General features: G+C 34.8%; 1 protein-coding gene across 1 annotated transcript in view; it reads left to right on the forward strand.

The window, feature by feature from the left end:
* The window catches only part of LOC102807565 (ubiquitin carboxyl-terminal hydrolase 24-like), a 60,149-nt gene that overhangs the window by 16,767 nt on the left and 19,668 nt on the right, over window positions 1–23,714 (forward strand). The window contains exons 9-36 of the mRNA XM_085503320.1: window positions 320–423; window positions 685–792; window positions 2,215–2,472; window positions 4,270–4,350; window positions 5,378–5,527; window positions 5,756–5,887; window positions 6,623–6,814; window positions 7,808–7,948; window positions 8,251–8,417; window positions 8,876–9,053; window positions 9,238–9,336; window positions 9,924–10,040; window positions 10,637–10,797; window positions 11,148–11,232; window positions 11,412–11,546; window positions 12,289–12,479; window positions 12,864–13,065; window positions 13,505–13,697; window positions 14,639–14,797; window positions 16,676–16,910; window positions 17,576–17,637; window positions 17,769–17,954; window positions 18,455–18,569; window positions 18,988–19,132; window positions 20,080–20,199; window positions 20,897–21,118; window positions 21,866–21,948; window positions 22,880–23,018. Of these exons, the coding sequence (XP_085359446.1) occupies window positions 320–423; window positions 685–792; window positions 2,215–2,472; window positions 4,270–4,350; window positions 5,378–5,527; window positions 5,756–5,887; window positions 6,623–6,814; window positions 7,808–7,948; window positions 8,251–8,417; window positions 8,876–9,053; window positions 9,238–9,336; window positions 9,924–10,040; window positions 10,637–10,797; window positions 11,148–11,232; window positions 11,412–11,546; window positions 12,289–12,479; window positions 12,864–13,065; window positions 13,505–13,697; window positions 14,639–14,797; window positions 16,676–16,910; window positions 17,576–17,637; window positions 17,769–17,954; window positions 18,455–18,569; window positions 18,988–19,132; window positions 20,080–20,199; window positions 20,897–21,118; window positions 21,866–21,948; window positions 22,880–23,018 (4,160 nt within the window). The remainder of the gene's footprint in view (window positions 1–319; window positions 424–684; window positions 793–2,214; window positions 2,473–4,269; window positions 4,351–5,377; window positions 5,528–5,755; window positions 5,888–6,622; window positions 6,815–7,807; window positions 7,949–8,250; window positions 8,418–8,875; window positions 9,054–9,237; window positions 9,337–9,923; window positions 10,041–10,636; window positions 10,798–11,147; window positions 11,233–11,411; window positions 11,547–12,288; window positions 12,480–12,863; window positions 13,066–13,504; window positions 13,698–14,638; window positions 14,798–16,675; window positions 16,911–17,575; window positions 17,638–17,768; window positions 17,955–18,454; window positions 18,570–18,987; window positions 19,133–20,079; window positions 20,200–20,896; window positions 21,119–21,865; window positions 21,949–22,879; window positions 23,019–23,714) is intronic.

A 23,714-nucleotide genomic window follows, 5' to 3' on the forward strand; every position in this document is an offset into this window, starting at 1 on the left:
TGAGGTCCTTCTACCCAGCAGTTTTATCAAACAAGTGCACGAAAATTAGGAAGAAAATCTGAATCAAAAGGGTGGATTTCTAAATACAATGAAGATATTACAAGTATACAAGGAAGTACTGTTAGTACAGCAACTATATCAACCAACACATACAGAGTCAATACAATTCTGCACTGTCTGATTACATACTTTGCGGTATCCTCAAGCCATTTTCATTGTTGTACATCTTTGCAATAGTGAATGACAGTTTTCAAGATTTGCGTCTACTCGATCATTTACATTTATTGACAGGATTCTTAATTATTGTTCAACACCATAGGTAACATTGACCAGTCTCAATACTGTGATAAAATCAAAGGTATCGTTGAGTTTTTAGGATCACGGCTATTGCTTGATGAACTCACCAAAATCTGGAGAATGCAGGTAAGAATAATAGTTAGTAGTGAGTTTTTTTTCTCACTAAATGGCAATGTACTGGGATATAAGCATGGGAAATGTGCTCTCAGCTATGAGAATTCCCTTGTAGCGGAATTATTTTTTTTAAAAAACAAAAATCCCATTGTACAGTTACATGCTGAACAGTTTTCTTTTTCAGTTTTTCCATTTTCTGGCTGAATATACAGCTCTTGACATCATTTTAAAATTTAATATTTTGACAATCATTCATACTGTCTGTTTTCACAGAATGGTCAGAACGCCACGGTGATCGACAATATTCATTCCATAATGGCGGCCGCCGCTGTCAAGTTTAGTGGTCAACAATTGGAGCATTTATTTAGTCTCATTCAAAAGGTGAGATAGCTTGAACCTTTTTATTGACTCTTTCTTGATAATTACGAGGGATTGACATTGAAAAGATTAAATTATTGTCAGTATCATATCGGCGTGTTCTATATTACCCTGGTACTGCATATGTTTAATTATTAGCTATATATTTGCATATTCCACTGTATTCAGCCCTTGTAGCACTCGTCTGACGTAGCAACCATGCTTGACTAAGCACTTGTATCCCACTTCTACTTCTATCAATTGTTGTGATCAGGTTTTTACTAAGCGCTTTTGGGCAGCACCCCTGGCAGGCACACTTACGAGTGCAGTGGCTGTCGTATTTACTCTCTTTCCTGAATGTCACAGTGGACAGTGTCACATAGGAAAGTCTCAATTGTAAAACTTATTACTGAACACTGTAATAATGATTAGTGTGTCTGCTATGCATTACAAAGATTTGAATGTTCTGAAACTAAACAGTGTATAAAAAGAGAATTTCTGCCTGCCTTTAGGTAAATCTTTCTCTAGGATCAGTCACGTTTCTACCAAAAATCATGGAAGAGTCTCAGTGAGAACCAGATTTGATATATTTGTAAGCAAATCAAAATAAAACAGCGAAAGTCTGATTGGAATCTCCATATTTTGTATGCAAATTAAAGCAAAAACTGAGAGCCTGATAGCATCTTTCTAATTTGCATAAAAGTATCTATTTAGAATGCGAGTGATTCTTACAAGGACTTACCTCCTAGTCACTGACAGATTTGTTTATGTATGCAGTTTCAAATTTCAAAAACTAGTTACAAATCAAGCATTGAAAATTGTACATTGTATAGGTTGCAATTCGGCATAGATTACTCTAATCAAACACATGCATTAAATCAGGTCGACAAAATAACATTTAAACAAAAATTAGACAAGTTTTAATAACTTTATGAATGGTTAGCAAAAGTTCAAAATGTTAAAGTTGTTTAAAGATACTGTAAATGTACTCTTCCCTGAATTGTTATTATATCAGCTATGTTTGAATAATCCATAAGTTCAAAGGTCAGTTTTGCCAATTCTTCATAGAGCAGAATCAAAGTCTTGTAACCTTAATTGACTGTTTGTTATGAGTTACAAAATATGAGATTCTGGAACATATTTTGTGCTGGTAATTGTTTGAGGGACAATTATGGTAGATCAGAATTATTTTGTATTAATGTCAGGAAGAATATTAAGAGAGTAAATGGACTATTTCTAGATTCTATCCATTCACAGCAGTTGTAAAGCTAGTTTAGGTTCTGGATTACCTCAGCTTAATTGCAGTCCAGTTTTTATCACTTGTTTTGGTTTCCTAGCAATGTAGCTACGGCTGATGCAGTTTAAAGCAAATAAACTTGTTAAAATATTATTAAAATTAATTCTGAGTCTTGATATTTATATTAAAATTTGATTTATTTATTTTAGTCGTGGCAGATTGAAAATGACAGAATGAGGGAGAAACTACTCAGCCTGATAGGGAAGATAGGTCGTGATGCGAGGGTGGGGAAGACGACAACCAAAGTACTGGAATTACTATGGGATTTAGCACATCTACCAGCTCTTCCACTTCATCTCATAGAACAGGCCTTAGATGAACACCTCTCCATCTTGAGTGACTCGTTCTCTGTCAAGGAACAAGTGAAAAAAAGTTATGTTATAAAATGCGTTGACGATATTAAAAAGGTATGTTACATTTTCTGTTTGACTGAGGATTGCACGTCCCACTTGAGTTTTAATGAAGCCCTGGATTTATCATTCTGGCAATTTATCTTCCACTTGTCTTGTCATGTAAGTGTGTGCGGCACTCATGATTCACCTAGTTACACCTGTATTAACTGTCTATGTACATTATAAATTAAACTAAATAATTATAAACTTAAACAGCACAGCTTTGTTGGCAGATTGACCAATCACAGATCTAGATATGTTTTCTGATTGTTGCACAAGTGTTTCATGAAAAACAGGGACTTCAAGGCACTCACCCAGCAAATCCAATCGTCAAATTCCTCAAAATGTTAGCGTTTCTTTATTTTTTGCAAATGAAAACACATAAATCAAGCATTCTGCTTTCCTGACATGAAACTGTATCATCTGTAAATGTATCCACTTATAGCCACGTGGCTGGCAGCTTTTGGGCTGTCGTGACAAGGTATTGATTGGGTAAAAGTTGAAACCATAAATCAGAATATGTCTAATCCAACAAATAATCTTTGGTTTCAAAACTGGTACACGTTCAGCCTTACTCGATCAACAGAATGTTCCAGTTGTATATGAAACACTCCTACCATTGAGGGCGCTGTGTGATAAAAGAAATGATGTGTACACACATGTTGCTGCTATGTACGTATAGAGTGTCACATGGTGTATGATGCCCAAGAGGGATTACTGGTTATTGTGTCATAGTACCTGAAATCAGATAACGTTAAACATTCCCATTTAGCCACACAACACAACTTCTAGTTTTATGAAGAAGACTGTTCAATGGTTATAATTCAAATTTTGATAATTCATGCTTTGAGTAAAAGTGACTGAAAAGCTATTTCAAATGTTTTTGTTTTTTTTAAATTGATTAAGGAAATGAAACAAACCACAGAAACATCGAAATAGTAATCATGCAAAGGAATTTGTTTAATTTATAAATTAATTTTATTATTGTCAATCCATCAAAGTAATTGTCAAATGAATGCATGTGCATGGATGAATGGCTTTTGGTCATGCGAATGTTTAAGTAGCAGCTGTGAAATGCATTAGTACATGTACATATTATTTTCCAATCTGTTACCTTGTACGTCCATGACCTGATTTGAAAGGAGGAAAAAGGCTGGAAGGAGGTAGTGGAGGATGTAGTATGCCCTACTTTCATTATCTAACAACCTATGGTGCCCTAACTGGGTTTTATTAATATATTTTTATTCAACATATACTATGACCAATATTAAGAATGCATTACTGATTATGAAGTCTACCCTGAAAAATCAAAATATGATATTTAAACCTTCACAATCTTTTAATAAATTGAAGCCCTATTGCAGTTGTTGGATTAGCCTTCTTAAAAAAATATTTATTGTTTTCAATGCAAGTGATGTCATCATTTCTCGTGTCTCATTGCAAATGATGTCATCATTTGTTTCATTCTGAGAATTCATCATTTGTCGTGTCTCATTGCAAGTGATGTCATCGTTTTTCGTGTCTCATTGCAAGTGATGTCATCATTCTTTGTGTTGCAGTAAGAATGATTTCATCATTCATTTCATTCTGAGAAGTCATCATTCTTTGTGTTTCATTGTGATGTCAAATAAGTTATTAACAAATAAGTTAATATTTTAATAGTTAACATTATTCACAATGTTTTTGTAAGAATACGGACAGTACAAAAAAGATCTGCTGAAAGCGATTTTCTTGCACAAATTATTTCATTTCTAGCTAAGACTTCAAGACACATTGATTTAAATTTAAATTTAGTGCTCTTTTTTCTGTCAGGGTGTGTGTGTTGTGCCAGCTCTCCGACAACTCCACCAGATTAGTCGGAGTATCGTCAAACAAACCTATAACAAAGAGAAGGTGAGTAAGAAATGTTTTCTATTTCTCCATTCTTCATAAATCATGTTTTTCTTGAAAGCCTTTTTGGGAACACTTCATTGAGTGAGTCAATATTTCATTAGGTGACTTGGAGGTACAGCAACATTCATGAAGTTGTGTCTTCTTAAAGATAAACAGTTCACATTTCTAGTTATGAAAATAGTAATGTTTCCACCATTCCCTTTAAATGCTGATTTATAAATTCTCGGTTTTTAATGAAATTATTTTTTAACTTGTTAAATCTGTCAATATAAGATGAGTGTTCTTGTACTGGGGTTGGCAACACCACCCATGTTTGAAAATGGCTTTTATAAATATATAGTTTATTTTTGCACAATCATAATGTATGGATCTAGTGATAATTATCAGATCTTACAGGTTCTCCCAACAAGGTAAAGCTGCCTACTGTAAAATACTTTATTGTAGCTGGAATTAATTTTCGCTAAAGAAAATGGGTGGGTGTTATGTGTGCAGTTTATTTTCACTGAATCATTCCTCTAGTGAAAATAACGAAAAATAAATATCAAGCAAAAATAAAATGAGTATTTTGTAATAGTAAATTATTCATACTATGCTGAACCATATTTACAAACATAAAAATCATAATTAGGATTGATTGTATTTAATGCGACTTAATTGTTCCCTGTTATATTTACATATGCACTGCTACTGTAAAATCTGTGTTTAATAGAAGCTGCAGTTTCTATTAAAATGGTACAATGCAGTAGAGGGGATGCAGGGTCTATTAGAACATTCACAGTTGTTCAAAAAGAATGGGTGTGACTTCTATTAGGGTTGCGGCTTCTAATACAGATTTTACGGTACATGTATAGAGTGAATATACTATATGCTCCAGACCCGCTCTATTTGTGAAATAGTGGCTTTTAAATGTTAGAAGGGTTTCTAACTTGAAAACAATTGTTTTTTCTCATTTTCCATTTTCCTCCTGCACATACTCTGAGTGCATGTTGTAATCAGCATATTTTCTTTGTATATTTTTGCATCGCAGGGTATTTTACATGAATTAAACAAGAATTATGAGGTTGTGAAACTGGTGACGCAGAGTCTCGTCAAGTGTCATAAATTAGCAGTCTGTGCTGCCAAAGAATCACCAATAACGGCCGATACCATGGTGGACGGTCGGCATACACATCAAGAAGTGAGTTCAATTACTTTTATGGTTGGTCAGTCAGTCGATTTGTGCATGCATTATAAGTACAATAAAATAATAAATACAAATAAATAAAAGTATGAAAACCTTTTTTTTTTTCAATTCGTTTTTTGTGTGACTTTCACAAGACATGTCATGTTCATCGTCTGTTTTCAATAATACTACATATTTGGCGCTTTCTTTGTTATTAATGTATATGTATTTGTTTTTTTCCAGTTCATTATATCACATTTAAAATTCCTAGGTTTTATATTACAAGAAGGCATGTTGTATTTACCATGGCACAGAGCAAGAGAGATATGGGACTGTTTGGTGTCCAATCCTGATGCGTGTGAATTTGACAGAGAGGTACGTGTCATAATTCAGGATCTTTAATGCAAATCAGTAATAAGTTTTCTGTAATGGTTTATAGCCAGAAAGGCAAATGACAGATGCACTCCCCTGAACTATACCACCCTTTCTACATAATGGAATCCCCCAGTCCTACATTGACTGCTTATACGTAAATGACAGCAGTGTCTATGGCCAAAGTTTTAGATGTGCTTCTTGTACTGTAAAATACTTTATTTTAGCTGGAATTAATTTTCGCTGAAAGGACTTTTTCAATGATTTGTATGGAGTTTATTTTCGCTGATTCTTGATGAATTGAATGAAAATAGAGAAAATATAGTATATTCGCATGATTTTATTTTCACTAAATCATCCTTTCAGCGAAAAAAGCGAGAATAAATTATTTTACAGTACAACAAATACAATACTTCTACCAAATGTTGGCCTTTATAAGTACATTTTTTATACTAGATCAAAGCTGAAAGAGCGGCTTTGACGTAACAATGTCGATTGCTGAATTAAATGTCTGTTTTTTGTCAATGCGCTATTTCACCTGCAAACCTGCTTATTAAAAATGTACTATGGCGTAAGAATGATTAGGTCATGTGATCAAGTAAAACATATATTTAATTCATTTCAATGCCAGTTCAAACTTGAATTCCCCAATGTACAACATAGATTTAAAAAAATATCTATGAACATTATTTTCTGACATCATCGAAATCCGTCTCAAACTATTACTTTTTGTTTCAGACATGCTTGGATTGGTTCACTAAAGGACTGTTTGATCTTGAAGCAGAAACGCAGCAACAGATGTTCACACAGAAGCTGTTGAAGCTTGACCCAGCCAAACTATCAATGAGGGGCTTTGCCTGTGTCAAAACATTCTTTGAAAACGTCAATTTGTATGATCACCGACTCAAGAAAACTACTGGTACCTCTTTTGTAAGTCTTCTCTCATAGTTAGTGACTGAAGGTTTTTGTTTGTTTACACCAGGCCTCAGCCTGCAAATTCTGCCCTCACAGCTGAGGTTTTATTTTAAGTTGACTCTGAATGGATGGAATATGGATGGATACTGATTAGCCATACATGTATATGTCACGCCATGTTCTAACAGGCGAAAAATGAGTGTCAGCGACTTTCACAAAATTTTGTCTTCGTGAATGGTATAAAAAAAGCAAATCACAAAAATCCCAAGCAACAAAAATTATTTATTTTTCCCATTTCTGAATTTGCAATCCTCAACATCATACTAAAGTCTATGAGATCTCATTAATATTTTTTTACTTCTCAAACAATCTTCCACCCTGATCCACTTTTTCTCGCTGCTAGACGGGTAACCACTATAGTGGATTCGATGATAAAAATGGAACAGTATATGAGGGCCAATAATAAGTCTTTTGTCTATCTCGCTCACAGCAAGATCTCTGTGGCTCATTGCATGTGCTATTGTGTCTTGAGGCAAATCTAAGACAAGGAAATATGACCAGAATATCTTATTTCTGCATAATTGTGGCTACCAATAGAATAAGCTAGTGTTAAAGTCATCTCATGTGGAGTTTTGTTGTATTTTCTAAATTCTAAGTGGTAGACAAACTATCTTTGCCTGATTTCATTAGCAGCTATCAGAGAATACCTATGCCAAAAATCACCAGTGTGGAGCAGCTGGGAGTCTCAACTCTCTAGACTAACCCCAAATACCAATGTTTTCTTATGCGTGAAAAATCCCCCGAAAAAAATACACTGTATCTCAGATTTACTCAAAATTAATGTACCGGTATTACCCTCTTAAACCATCGCTACAATTGTTTTTCCTAGTTGAATGCATGCTTTATATATTCTTATAAGAGAATGTGGATAAAAAAATTAATTTGATATTTTCAAAGAAAAAAACCTCTACTACATTCTTAATGTCTGTGGCTATTGTCTCATTTCAGGTAGTTGATAAATTAGATTTATATGGTATAGAATTTATGTGGCAGATTGCTTTGGAGACGCCCAATGAGGAAATCGCACACATTGCTGTCAAACATTTACTCCATATGTGTTACAGTAACTTATCACCAAGACTTAAAAAGGTATGGTGTACTTTTTTTATTATTCACTTTGTGTTGTAAGGAAATGCGGCCGTCATATCCTGTAACGTTTCCAGCAGTTTCTGTCATCTCTCGTTTATTTGTAATTATTCCATGACTTACTGCAGTGTCATTGCTGTCAAGTTTATTTTGAGATCGCCGTGGTGGTGCTACGCCAAATTGCCGCGTCTCTACTCTACTCGAAGTCATGTAAATTGTTCCACATTGTTAAAGTCTTGAATAATAATGTGTATTGTTCAATGTGGTTATGGTACTCACTATATTTGCATATTACTAAATTACAGGACCCCGTCAGCTTGCACAAAAAGTTCATCACAGAATGTTACAAACGATTGGAAGAAGCTATGATCACGTTGGGTGGGTCGGCACTGGCCATCGCCATCAGTAGAGCCACAAAAACACTGACGGCCGCAACTATACCGGAAGTAGCAGCGTTACCTAGTCCATCAAGGTTGGTAATGGTTGAGGAGAATGTGAAGCAGAGAGGACGAGAAATGTAAAACATTCTGTTTTTTAAAGACTTCTCGCGTTCAGTAAAAAAAGTGAATGATTATTGACATGTCATGTTTAATCCAAGGGTGTACCTGTATATGATTGGACTTCACACTCCTGCAGCCAAGTTTGTTTTTAATATATGTGTAATTAATAGTTTAGATAACTGATTGCATTTGATCATGAATTAATCATAGTGAAGGTCAAGGTTTGGTTAAAAGAGGTTCAACTGCGTTTTAGTTACTCCATCCATATACATATAATTATTAAAAACCATTTCATTTTCACAATTTCACCACTTTCCGGCTGATTACAGTGAAATCGCAGTGACTCGCTTGTATTTTTGATGCTATGAAATTCTACACAAAAAAAGAGCGATACTTCACTATCTCCATGTAACATCGCTTTCTTGTTTAGATCTGCCAAGCTGTTGATAATTGAGCGGCTATTGCTGCTTGCTGAGAAGTATGTCACCACGGTCGAAGACTACCACTCTGGGTCTCGTACTATTCTACCACACGGTGCTTCTTTTCAAGGACAGCCATTAGTTATTCACCTTAACTGTGAGACCCCTAAAGGTGATTTCACTATCATGGTAAGTTTGTTGATGATCGCAATAGAGACAAAGCATACATTGCAAAGTTCTACACTTTGAGGGATGTTATAGTTGGAATAAAATCAGCTGTCGGGGTGAAAATAAGGTGTATTACTATACATTTGGCAACAAAGTTGTTGGAGACCTTGTGCTTTATTTTTGTTGTTGTTATTTCTGTTTTTAGGGTCACTCTAATGAAACATTACAGAGTGTCCGTCTCAAGATAGCTGATCATTTGAAGACAACGCCGGAAAATGTCCAAATTGCAATTAATGATAAAATTGTAAGTTACTTTAATTTTTAAAGCGTTAGTATATTTTTTGGACTAACTGTAGAACACGTCTGTTTAGTTGGCATGCAATTTAACTACAAATACTGTAATCATTCTTTATATGTGGTTTAGGAATTGAGTCAAATGGCTGAAATTTTATTAATTCATTTAAGCATTGAAACATATATTGGTACCGGGGGTAAAGGCATTGCTCATCTAAATTATCACAGGTTTCAGTAATTTGCCTGTTTGTGATTGAACTGAGAGAATTTAGTATTTTATTTGAAGCAATTTATTATAAGTTATTTCACTTAGCAATTTATAAAAATAAAAACAGAAACCAGTCCTTAGTTCATCAAAGGCTTTTGTTGTTGACCATTTTCAATAAAAGTGCCAGTCAAAAGTTCGTTCATTGCATCTTTGAAGTGTCACTCATTTGGAAATTATGTGAAAAAAGTGATGGTCGAAATTCACTGTGTAATTCATGAATACATGAGTTCCAAAAATATGGCTTCATTCATACCATTCTACCCCTGTATATTATTGACGTAATAGTGCCATGACCCCATGACTATTCTCACATTGTTGTCTTGTTTCAGTTTTTACCATCCAAGGATCAGAAACTTTTACACCAATTGGAATTTGACGATGAGCAAATTTTGATCGTGAAGTCAGCAGGCGCTGTAACCCAAGCAAATCAAGCTAGAGTTGAGGAGGTAAGCCAAAACAAACAAACATAGTACATGTACCATTTGATTCTAAGCTACTTACTCTCTAGGGGTATATGTACATTTTAAATTGGAGGTTCGAACTTGATATTGACGAAGTCTGCTGAATTCACAAGAATCCCAAATCATCATACAGTCACATCAAAATGTGTTGTACATGTGTTGTTATGGCCATACTACACCTCATACTATGATACCATATTTTGCAGTATTCTTAAGATGTTCTATTACTATTATACATCCAACACCGTAACGCCATAAGTTACAGCGTGCCGTAATTTTGTGCTATTTTACATGGCTGCCACCAGGGTTTGACCGGACTCCACACAAAACAGTTTGCTGATTCTGTTCTAAACTTTTTAGATTTAGGCATTCCCATGATGTATCCTTAGAAGTAAAAGATGTATAATAATAAGGTTATTACGAGAATACCTCAAAGTATGCACTCAGACAGTACGCCGTTGCATTGACCTCCGTTGTGCGATACTCCCGCTGTACTGTCTTCATGTATACTTTGCGATGTCCTCGTAATATCTTCATATTATTATATACTAGAATGATATATTGCCGTTGTTATTTTTCAGATTCAAGAAGTTATGAGGATAGAAGAAGCTGGCAATTTGGAACAAAGCAGGAGACAGGCTTATGTGCTGGAGCAGGAAAAGATGCTCCCGGGTGTTGTCATGGCAATGGGTGGCCACGTTTTTGAAATGCTGTATCAACTAGCAGAACTAGATGAACCAAAGTAAGAAAACAGTATTTTTATATCCTGCATTTTCCAGTAAAAAAGTAATATCAAATTCTCATTTCTAAAAATCTCTAATTTCTTGTCTGTTTTATGACATGTTATCATTTGAAGTGTCTTATTCCACTGCTGGTGGATATTGTGCAACTTACATGTGATGAAAATCTTTGGTCAGTTTGTTTTTCTGCAAAAGCATCTCATGATATTTAAAAAAAGAAATCGAACAACGAAAACAGAATACGCTAAAAAGCTAACCAGTATTACACTATTATCTGGTAATGAACACATACATACGACCGTCATTACCCTCATTATTGTTTATTCGCCATAATTTCAATTCTTTGTAACAGAATTAGAAGTCGCGTACGCAGTTTGTTAATGCTGATACCAACTGACCCAGCAGTTCACGAAGCATTAGAATCTATTGGTAGGCATGTGAGTAGAAAATATTTATTTGACCAAATTACATATGTTTATGCATGATAATAAGCATGTGTGCATATTAATTGAAATTGATGACACATAAATTTGAACATAGTCAACATGCAGCGCAGGTTCATAACACTTTGCATACATGACTGTGTTAACAATTTGATTGATTGTCTTCTTCTCAGATTGATGACAATTTGTCAACCTCAGATGATAGCAACTCAAGTTCAAAAGATACGTCGCCGAAAGCTGTCTTAGAAAACCTCTTCAATCCTAGTGCACCTGGAATGTCTGCATTCCGAGTTCTCTATAATCTTGAGGTAGGATGATTGACCACAATATATCAGGAAGTTTTTTTATTCTATATTCTTGCATAAAAATAAAGGCATGTTATAATTTATATCTTTCAGCATGTTGACGGTTGATGTTTTCATCATTATAAATTTAATAACTTTTGTTTCAGTGCATGACCATTAAAGCCCCATTAAGTTCACCTGCCACAAAAAACCCACATATTTTTGTTAACACATGTGCCCAACAATCCATGCTTGGTCCAAAATTAATAAAAAGAAGTACAGAAAATAACATAAATTTGGCAGTTGAGGGTTACATGTAATAGATTATTGTTGTCATTGCACAATGCACGTTAGAATCTCATATGTAAGCAAGCAGTATTGTTTACATCTCATAGGACCATATTGAACATGTCGCCGCAACCATCTCTCTTTAATGGGAACATCCTTTGTTGGTTTATATCAAGAGATTAAGAACTATAAATATACTGTTGAGGGTATTCCATGTGATACACCCATATATGTTTATCCTTATGATATATTGTTCGCCGTCTTTTCCAATTGCTTTTTTAAAGCTTTTTTTCACATTTTAGTATTTTGCTATTAAAATTTTTCGTTTATTTCAATTAAGTGGACATAATTACCAATTCATTAGAGGTCTTGAATCAAAATTCTCTAGGGAATCAGGAAACAATTTTGTTATGAAATGGGACAACAGTTTTACTTAATAAAAAGGGTTACATAATAACTATTGTTCATTTCTCCTTAGGTATTGAGTGGCAAACTGATGCCCACAGTGCAAGACATGACATCTACGACATCAAAACTGTTTTGTGATAATTTTCTCAATGCCTCGGGACTCAGCTTTGTTGTTAATGTGCTGCAAAAAGACTCTGTGCCAAGTGACGTTGATTACGTAACCCGACAGGGCTGCTACTCTGTATGTCTGCAACTTGCGAGGTGAGATTACTAAGCAGTTGATTTCTTCCCTAGTTGTGGGATGAAACCTGCATTATACTGAAAAGTTTACTAGTTCAAACATAGACCTTAGAAAACAGGTCTAAGGTCTATGGTTCAAATAAGATGTAACATAATTTTTTGGCGTAATCTAGTAAAAACAATAGAATCTCTTGAGAGAGTTCATTGAGGGTGCAATCTAACACATCGTAGTAAAAACAATAGAAATTTGGCATGAGTTCATTGATGGCGCACTGATAAATATGTCACTGTTGCTAATGCATGTATGTACATTGCACTGCACACATTCCTCAGAAAATATCTATGAATACTAGTTATCAACACCAAATTTATGCTAAGAATTTAATTGATATGCTTGCCAAACAGGTTTCTGTTATGCGGCCAAAGTTTAATGGGACACACGCCGAGTGATGTTTCCTTGTTAGATGACGAGATGGAGAATGGCGCCAACATCAGTGCATCATCTTCCAAAACTTACTCCGCTTCACCAGCAAAGCAAACACAGTCAACAGAGAAGAACAACAAGGAAACAGACGAGATCCCATCAGCTGTTAAGTTGTCCATACAGGTACATATATGTACATATTAAACATTTCATCTTTCCTTCCTTTTATCTATTCATTATTTGTATTCATACATGTATGTGGTAGAATATTATGAATGAATAACTATACATAAAATATGCACATAATTAATGAGTTGTATGTGGTTCTGGTTTTTGAAAAGGTGTCATTGGTTCAGTAGCACATAAACTACATGTACATGAAAAGATGACTTGAATGGACTTTTGAGTTTTTTTTTTTCTTCCTGTATCTCATCAGATTTGATTCAAACCTGAAATTTTCATAGCATTACTGAGTAATTGATATACTGTGCATATGAAAATCTACCGGTAATACCTCATTTTTAACCACAAAAGTAATATAATCTGGCATAAAAAAACAAAATTGGAAATTTTTGCCCTGGAAAGCACTTCCTTCTGTAAATCTCTTCATATTACTTTACAGACTATGTCAGTGACGGACTTCACTGCTACCCTATCATGCTTTATGAGACTGACCTGGGCTGCGGCTGCTGGGCGTATACACTTAGCAAGTTCTTCACAACATATCGGTCTGACAAAAGATGGATCACTCTACGGCTCCGCTTCTTTTCACATAGGCCAGGTGGAGAGACGGAGAAGTCGACACAGCAGTACAGGTGAGTCACTGGAGAGATGTATTTTTAGATACTTCCCATATCATTTTGATTGTTACTTGATGTTAAGCGATACACAGACTGATAGTAGACTATGACCAAAACATTGAATTTACTTCACAAACTTATCTAATTTCAGGGGATTTGCAGATGTAGATTCATTCACATACAAAATGTACTAGTTGTTAAGATTATTTCCAACCTTACCTTGCCTTGCTGGGGTGTATGCTGTCATTGTCCTTGTCATTGTTAGCTCCGCTGTCGACTTTGTCGAGCGGAGCTTATCATATGAGTGATTGTCCGTCGCCGTCCGTGTCAATGTTTTACTTTTTTGACTTCTTCTTGAAAACTATAAGCCGGAATGCTTTGATACTTGGTGTATATGTACCTTGGGTAGACCTCTCTCAGATTTGTTCATTTTGTTGTAATGATATCTTTAATTCTCTAATTTTGGTGAATATTTTTGTCATTTTTGGTAAAAAGTGATATTTTCGACTGATTGGTTGACCTCTGTCTGTGTGGAAAACACCTTAATGTTCCATTAAAATGGTAGTTCTGTTTTAGTTAAGTCTGTGCTCAACTGTGAGTCAGTTATTTCATCTGTTTACTATGCAACGTTCATGTTTTATGGCATTCTACAAGTTTCTGTAATTACCAGAAGTTTACATGTCTGTTTGAAGTGTTTCGATCACCAATAAATACAGTTTATGTTAACAAGTGATTCGTGAGTTTGCAAGTTTTTCTGTTGAGTTCCTAACTCAAGTTGGAATGTGGCCGACCGAACTCAACCATAATTTACTTGAATTAATTGTCATTATAACCCAAATATTTTTGATCAAATCTGTTTCAAACTTTAAATTACTGTTAATTAGTATGTACTTGTGACCATATTTGTTTTGTTATGCCTTTTAATTTTTGGATATTTTTTTGTTCTTAATTTCCAGGTAGCACAGGGAGTGGATGCAGCGATCATAGTGACATCCACGCGTTATTCCCCGGTGTGTGTGCAATACAACATGTGGTGTCAACTAAAGACTCCAGGATAGCCAGAGAAGCTCTTGAATTATTGGTCAGATGTCTCCAGTTACGCACTGATCTCCTTGGTAGGTGTTAGCGGGTGTTCACTTCTCTTGAAATGTTTGTAATTCAGTTATATATCTTACATAGTGATATATCTTTTTCAATAATGATGATACTAATTGATGTGAATCAATTAAAGTGTGAAGTTTATTATATCCAACTCGTAATGTTTCCACTGTTTTTGTATTCTTTTGACATTTCTACTACCGTACTTGACCGCGTTAGTGCCCAGGGGCCTCAACTCAGAAAATCACGATTTTGTAGGGGTGGGCGCTTACCCGAGCACCCCCCTCGAAAAAGAGTGCAAATGAAAATTTTGATTCATCAAGTGACAGATTACGTCTTTGAGGGAAAATCAAATTACTAAAAATTAAAATTAATTTGCGTCGTCATTGATTTTCACAATGAAGAAACAGAAATGATCACAAAAAATATACACATTTTATTACAATATTAATTATGTACCACCATAATTTATGGAATTAAAAACATTTGAGTTTGTTGGAACACAGTCAAAGTCAAAATTGTCATATTATTTCCACTGACAAAGTTGTTGGATCGTACGCAAACTCTCGATGAAAATCACTTTCCGCCATGATCCAATTGCAGATTTGACCTACAGCAGCGTCGTTTGACCTAATGGTCAAAGTTGGTTATTAACTAATCAGAATGCTGTGTTGTACTGACGCAATTCTTTGGAAATTCCCGAAGACTTTCCGGTAACGCAATGCGGAAGTGAATAATCGATGTTGAAGTACGATCTGTTGGAATTGATTTCAGCGAATAAACGACATGGTTTTTCCAAAAAACTAGTAACTAGCCATTTTTGAGAGGTAAACTGAATATGGCATGAAATATTTATCGCATTTTACTTGTACTAACAGGTCATTGTCGAAGCGTAGTTTACGCACGGTTACCGTGTTCTACGCATTCACAACATGTTCACAGCGATCGATGTCCACGCTGTATCATATAAAAACGATTACCAAGATTCGTTACGCAAGACCAAGTTTTAAATTAGTTTCATTTTGAAGGGGGTGGGCGCTTTGCCGAATGTGACCCCAAATATAAAAATTGTGCCAAAGTGGGGGGTGGGCGCTTGCCCGGGCATGGGCGCTAAACGCGGTCGAGTACGGTAATATTCATTGTTTGAACAAACTCACAATTTGTTTTCATTGTATTTAACTGAGTATAAAACAATTGTTTATTCGAAAACTGTGAACAAATCAGATTGAAACATGAATTTTCACAACTCAATAAGTTGTTTCTTACTGCCTCAACTGATAACTAGAATGAAAGTGCATCTGTGCCATGTTTGTTTCATGGTGATATTCCCTGTGTCAGTTTGTGTATTTGGAGCTATCTTTAAAACAGAACTTGTGCACATACATGCAGGTCAATGATGCTTTACTGGTAATTCTGGCCTAACGAGAATGCTTTCATGTTCTTCTCATCATCAACAAAGTTTGCACCAAATGCCCATATTTACCTGATATGGGCATTTGATCTGCTTCTTCTCTTGATCCTTTTTTTCTAAAGATAAATTTGGGTGCAGTATGTATCTTTTCACCAATAAATTTTCCCGCCCAAATTGTTCTGCACTTCCATTATATTCTTCAATAGTTCTGAAAATGAACCCTAATTATGGCACCAACAGGCAAAATTTAAGTAACTTTTCAGTTTTTACTCAAAATTTTTACTATTTTTGTCTGAAAGAAAGTGCAGACTATAAATTATTTTATAAATTTGTGTTGAAAAAACAGAACTGGTGGTGAAAAAGTTGAATATACACGCATCTATCTTTATTTCACTTTTGTCATTTCAAATTATACAGATTTACAGTGCTGTCGAAGGTGTACATTGGTTTCATTCAGTATCATTTTGATCCTTCTTTATTTCAGGTTCCTTTTATGCATTACCGTTCATTAATGACTTCATTATTGATATACTTCTTGGTTCGCCAAGTACCGAAGTGAGAAATGCCGCCCTTGAACAGTTTGATACGCTAGGTGGGCATACCATGGTACGAGATAAGCCAGAACTTCAAAATCCTCGCTATTTTCTGCTGCAAGTCCTACTCAAAGCACATGTGCCCTTGTGGACGACGTCAACTTCCGTCAGAGGAACTAGTCAAAGGTACAGTATATTTAAAGCTAGCATTTAGTGTCAGTATATTTATTTCTCACTTGTAGAAATGATTTGTTTTTGTTGGATGTCTTTGTTGTCTCATGTCTTTTTCTTTATATCGTATGTGAGTTTTGAGTTCTCTTGCTGCTTCGTTATTATATGTGTGAAAGGCAGCTGGTTGAACTTGATTCACTTCTGATCATCGATAGTGTATAGTGTTAGGCAAATATTTAACTATATATACTATTTATACCAATTCTGTGTATTGTAGGATTCCATGTTACCTTTGAATTAAGTTTAAACAAATTTTATGAAATACATGAAATGGCATCTATACGTACTTTGGTAAAATATTACTTGGGGAGAAATATGTTTATGGTATTCAAATTGTGAAAACTGAGGAAAACAGGCTTATTTACTTGTGGTGGATACACGATCAGTATCGTAGCAACCAGAAAACTTGAAACATGTGTTGTCAGTACTAACCAAACAAACATTACTATCTGTCAATTTAGTGTCGACCAGATCCTGTTGAATCTCATTGATCTAAATTCAATTCACAGTCGCATCTGTTTATCGCAGTGAATGATACTTGCTTCCAGGTTGTGGGTCGCACTGATAGCGTACTTTGATTGAAAGATACTTTCCATAATGTAATGATCTTTTATTTGCAGGTTGCTCGGTCAGTGTAGTCAGTATTTTGAGTTGAGATGTCGATTACTGGAAGGGCTTTCAAGTAAGTGTTAGTTTGGTTTCATTTTTCAACATTGATTGGTTAAAAAAGTATATTAACATGGCTTTACAATCTATTATGCATTATCAATTTCTTTAATGATGACATATTAACTAAATATTTTCTCACTTCAGAATCTGAACAGACATCTTTGCAAATTAACGCTATCAGTATGTTGGAAGATGAAATTGCATGGTTTGATAACTTTGAATCATCTGACCAAGCCGATCTTCTGGACATTGATGAGATACTACTCACCGGTCATCTGCGGCTCATGACGATATTATTCACCTGTGAAGGCGTGGACAAAATGAAATATGGTAATTTTATATTGAACAGTTAATAATGTAAAATCTGTATTAAAAGCCGCGGTTTCTATTAAAATGGTACAATGCAACAGTGGGGAGATGCGGCTTCTATTAGAGCATCTACACATATGAGGAATTGTAAATTTTGGGTCTAAATTGTTCAAAAAGAATGGGTGCAGCTTCTAATACAGATTTTACGGTAGTATTTAATAATGATAATGTGCTCAAATTATGTATGTCCTAATGCTGAAGGTTGCATTACCCTGGGTAATGTGCATATCTAATATGAACATTTTGATGAGATTTGATGTAAGTTACTGTGGCACACATAGCTTCATGAAAGTTTCAATGGTTTGCCCTATGCTGATACGTTGAATGTATTCTAACGTGAAAACTTGCATGTGAACATTTTGAACCTACAATTCACTGTTGGGTGTTATTTGCATGGAACACCCTTGTCTCTCACAAAGCAGTTTATGATAATTTCTTTGTCTATTTGTCTTTACTTTCAGGTAAATCCCTGGTCAGCAAGCTATTGAATGAGTTTTTATTCCCAGCCTCCAAACTGATTCTAGCTGGATCCGGAAATGACAGGCCGATACCTGACGCTGCAGAGTTTGTTCCAAAGTAAGTACGGTAGATAAGAATGTAGAGGTAGTGGGTCATTTCCTCATACATGTAAACCTCAGTCCTTAGGTTCCTCACAGCATGCTTTAGAGGATCAGAGTGATTCAAACCTAGAATCTGCTCTTAGAATGGAGGCCTTGGAATTCATTCTCGTGTTGGTAACAGGCAGTTTAATGTGTAGAGATGGCTTATTGTCTGCCTGTCATTTTATGAGATATACAGGGACATTGAAATTCATCGACTGATTGTCTATAGCATTTCCGAGGTACTGACGCTGTTTACTCATATTCGGACATAGTTAAAAAAAACAGGGACTCTAGATTATTCTGCCCACTGTTTTTTTTTCCAGATTAGCCATTACTTATGAAGCAAATTAAAAATAAAATTAATATGAGTAATATTATTTTGTTATGTGCAGATGTTCTCATGTGGAGTCTAGAATTGCAGCATTTGAAATGTTAGTAGTTTTAGCTGATGGGTGTCTGGATAATTTACAAGAGATATCAAGACAATTACTATCAATGCATCACAAGGCAGACCCATCAACCGCTAAGGAATGGGAGGTAAGTAACTGAAATATTCTACATATGATGTACTCTTCTTAAGTTTTATTTGCAAGAGGTGTTGCGAAAGTTTGCTCCTAATAGTCGGGTCATGTCACATCACATTACATCATGACAGTAGACGATTTTCTGTTCACTATGAGATCTTGCATATTGTGTTAAAGCTGGCCGAGCCTTCCCGCAAAAAATCTTATGTTTTGATTTTGAATTCTTTTTTTATAGCTCAATATTGAAATGCTGATTTTTCAGAGAAGAATATGCTCTTGAGATACACTTACAACATCAAAGTTGACCATCATCAATTGTGTATAGCACAATATTAAGTGTGGAAATACTTTTGTGTTTGTCAAATCTTGCGCAATGTTTTTACGCTACTACAATGCTATGAGCTTTGTTTGTTCTGCTTTTGATTTCATGCACAACTCTCACAGTATATGGAAAATGATCTATTTCGAAAAATTATTCTCATTTTGCCGCTTGACCGTTATTCCTGCTTTGAGTAAATAAAATATAACAAAATATACACTTTCCCAATAAGAAATTTTTAGTTCGTTTAGCACATGTTTATTATTCAAATGAGTCTAGTAGTTCTGTTAAACGAACTTGCAGTGAACAAAAACTGCTCACCTAGTTTGCAACAGATTTTTCTTCAAAAAGATGCATACAAAGCAAAAATAAATAAATGTTAACTCCCTCAAATAAAATCGTGCTGATGATAATAATATATAAGGAATCTTGAATGTCAATGAGACTTCACAGAGACAGTAATACGAATTACAATTCATTGCCAAACAAATAAATGATTGGTTGAATCGTCTTGGTCATCTCAATACGCCTGTGACGTGAGTCCCATGCAACATGTGCAACTAAGCTGTACGATGACTGTTGCACTTTAATCACTTGCTAGAAAGCAAAACTCAGTTCAACGTCTGTATTCTCATTTTCAGTATTTACCGCCTGTGGCCGGCCGACCGACGGAAGGTTTTGTAGGTCTGCGTAACGCAGGTGCAACCTGCTACATGAACTCTGTGATTCAACAACTATACATGACCCCCGAGTTAGCAGAGGTTAGTGACAAGAAATAGCTTCTTTCTTTCAGTTGACTCATCTTGATGCAGTGTGTGGCTGTTGTGGGTGTGATTTCAATGATATACTTGACAATCCCAAACTTTCAGATATTTGAGTCCCTTCAGTTTTTCCACCGGTATTTTCTCTACCATTTTTTTGTTAATTGTGTTCCAAATGAACATATGTGTACTCCTATATCTCGATAAACATTTTTGAAAAACTGAAAAAAATTATTTCCGGGAATAAATTTTTACTATAATGATGTTCAAAGACTATGCACCATCAAAATATCTCCCATTTAGTTGACTTCAATTAATAGAGTAATACAACTGATGTAAACCACACAGTGTTGCTCAGTGCATGAAACTGATCAAATGCGTGCAATGTGCACAGACAACGACAATGTTCAATCCTCAAGTGTGTTATTTTGCTGTAAATTTTGAATAAATTTGTTTGAATCCCAAGGGAATACACATTTGCAATTGATGACAAATTAATCACATTACATAGTAGTGACATAGTTTGGAAAACACACTATTTACTCAAAAATAAGTTAAAGCATTAAAGACTTAAAGCTGGAGGGTGAGGAATTTAGTCGCTCATGGGTAGACACTTGTTTGTAGACGCATGCACAGGTGACGACTCCCCCCGCTTTAAGTCATATGTACACTTCTAATTTGTTGATTCATGTCACAGAAAGTACTAAGCATAGAAGTTAACGAGCAAGAAGAAGAGAATATATTCTATGAGATGCAGAGGGTGTTTGGTCATCTGATGGAAAGTAAACTGCAATACCATGTTCCGGAGAAGTTCTGGAATTGTTTCAAACTTTGGGGTCAACCAGTGAATGTGAGGGAGCAACAAGATGCGTTTGAGTTCTTCACCGATCTTACGGATCAATTAGACGAGTATTTAAAAGTAAGTGCTATTTTATCTCTTGTTTCTCTTATAATAGTATTTACTTGAAAATAACAATATATGCAGCTATCTTGATTCCAAAAATTAGTCGTAAATGTTGGATTTAGTGTTAATGTGTAATTAAAGAAATGTGGTTTTATGGGATATTTTAATTCTTGTTCTCCAAAGTACCGGTACTCAAATAACAACCACTCGCTGAAAATACACTCTCTTTGATCAGAATTTGATTATAAAAAAATATATAATACAAGTCCCAGGGATTTTTTTCAAATTTGTCACACACCTCGTCCTTGCTAACCCATATCAATGGATAATCCTGCTTTTTCATTTTTGTCTGTGTAAATGTCTACAAAATACTGTAAATTTTCACTGATAATTTGATGGTATTCTTGAAGACAACATTTTAAGGTTGGAGGTAGCAAACTTACATTTTAAAAGCACTCTGCATTCTTTATTTTTCAAATTATTCATTCAATTAAAAAAATAGGGCACTCAAATTTGCATCCATAGATATAGATATGGTCATTTTGAACTTAATTTAATAACTAGTTTGATTACCCTATATTATTATTTTTTTTAGTCTTTTTCATATTAGCCTTACATATTATGTGAAATTCCTGTGTCAAAATTGTGTTCCCAAGTCCATCCTTAAGAATCAATCAAGAGACTGAAGGACGCTCTGAAAAACTGAGTGAAAATGAAATAAGTAACTCCTTTACAGTTTCTGTCATTGTTTTTCCTCCTCAGAAGATGAAACATAAAGAGATTTTCAAACCAAAGTTTCAGGGAATCTTTTCAGATCAGAAGATATGTAAAGACTGCCCTCACAGGTAGGATATAACTTATTTTGTTTAGATACTGTGGAATACTTTATTTTCGCTGGAATAATTTTCGCTGAAAAGGCTTTTTGGCGTTTTTGCTTGGAATTTATTTTCACTGATTTTTGATTAGTTTAATGTGAAATATAGGAAAAAAAGTATATTCGCTGGATTTTATTTTCACGGAATCATCCCTTCAGCGAAAATAGCGAAAATAAATTCCAAGCGAAAATAAAGTATTCTACAGTATTCTTTTGTGACAGAATGTCTATCAATCAAATTATATAATCTGATCCAAAACTCCAGCAAAGACTTACTTCAGGAAACTTTCAGTCATTGAAAACCTTAAAAGCAAATGGTTTCTTTTAATTACATTCTTCCTAAGTAGAATTTAACAAAATACTGTTATTAACGTGCATGAAATTTAACATCAACAAACTATTGGAAAATAGAAATTAACAACGATAGATTTGGCAATTATAACGAGAGCAAGCTCAGAACATGCAGAACAACTGAATCTAATGTTGAACTTGAACCATATCTGCACAAAAGAACAATTCAGTGCCCTTCTTAATAATAAAAAAATTAATTACTCAATGACATATAGCACAGTATGCGAGTTAAAGCGGGGGGCGTCGTCACCTGCACATGCGTCAGATGGCCATAGCGTGTCATTGTTTACAAACAAGCATCTACACATGAGCCTTTGTGTTTTTGCATGTGTTGTTATCGGCGCTTGGGACTCAGTTCCCGTATGTGCGCAGGTGACGACCCTTCCGTTGATTTTTTGTCCCTTCACTCCCTCTGGGATTGAGTTAGGTGTTAATAAAGACTGATTACAAATATTTTACAAAATCCCCTTCTCATCTTGCTTGAATTTTTTTAAATTTACTAAAAAAAGTATTTGCTGATGGTAGAATTATTATTTTCATGACCATAACAGGTATGAACGAGAGGAACCTTTTTTTGCACTAAACTTAACCGTCAAGAGTCATAACCTAGAGAGTTCACTCGAACAGTTTGTACGAGGAGAGATGTTAGAAGGAGATAATGCTTATTATTGTGAAAAATGTGGTGAAAAGGTAAGTACATTGTAACAGACTTTAATACAAGAAAGATATTTTTGTACTGCTGTTCATGTATGTCAGATTACAATTTGTGCATTCCATTCTATTGAAGGTTTTTACCAGAATATTAAAAAAAAAATCAAAAAAAAAATCAGTTTTCATGCAAAATCAAAATACAGACATATGTTTCATGACAATTTGAAAATACAATAAATGCTGCATTGATTTTTCTTTTCTTGGCCATGTAGTAAAAGGTAATCTGATTTATAAACTTACTTGATGTAACTGCAGTGATGACCTATCACGACAAAGTATGACATGTTAAAAAATTCCCAAAGCTAAAAATGTTTTAGGGTTTCGAGCAATAAATAGTTTTTACTTTGTTTCAACCACTGCTAAGTATATTGCAAACCAGTTAATTTTTGCTGTTTGAAAATTTTGAGGTTTGATGACATTTGTGAAGATAAAATGTAATGACATGCCATGTTGTATGACACCAGAGAGATTTTCGCTTCTACAAAAATACGAAAATTTCACTGATTCGTAGAAAAAAATCCTGAAAATTTGTTTAAATTCAAAAGCTTTTCACAATATTCAGTTGACCAGGCTGCTATTTTTAAACTAATTGCCAGATATCATTGCTGCGAAAACTCTGAATAGTACATCAGTAGAGATATTGGAACAAAATATGGGAAACCGTCATGTGATCTA

Source organism: Saccoglossus kowalevskii, chromosome 9 (assembly GCF_978046115.1).
Source record: "Saccoglossus kowalevskii chromosome 9, keSacKowa6.1, whole genome shotgun sequence".
NCBI lineage: Eukaryota > Metazoa > Hemichordata > Enteropneusta > Harrimaniidae > Saccoglossus > Saccoglossus kowalevskii.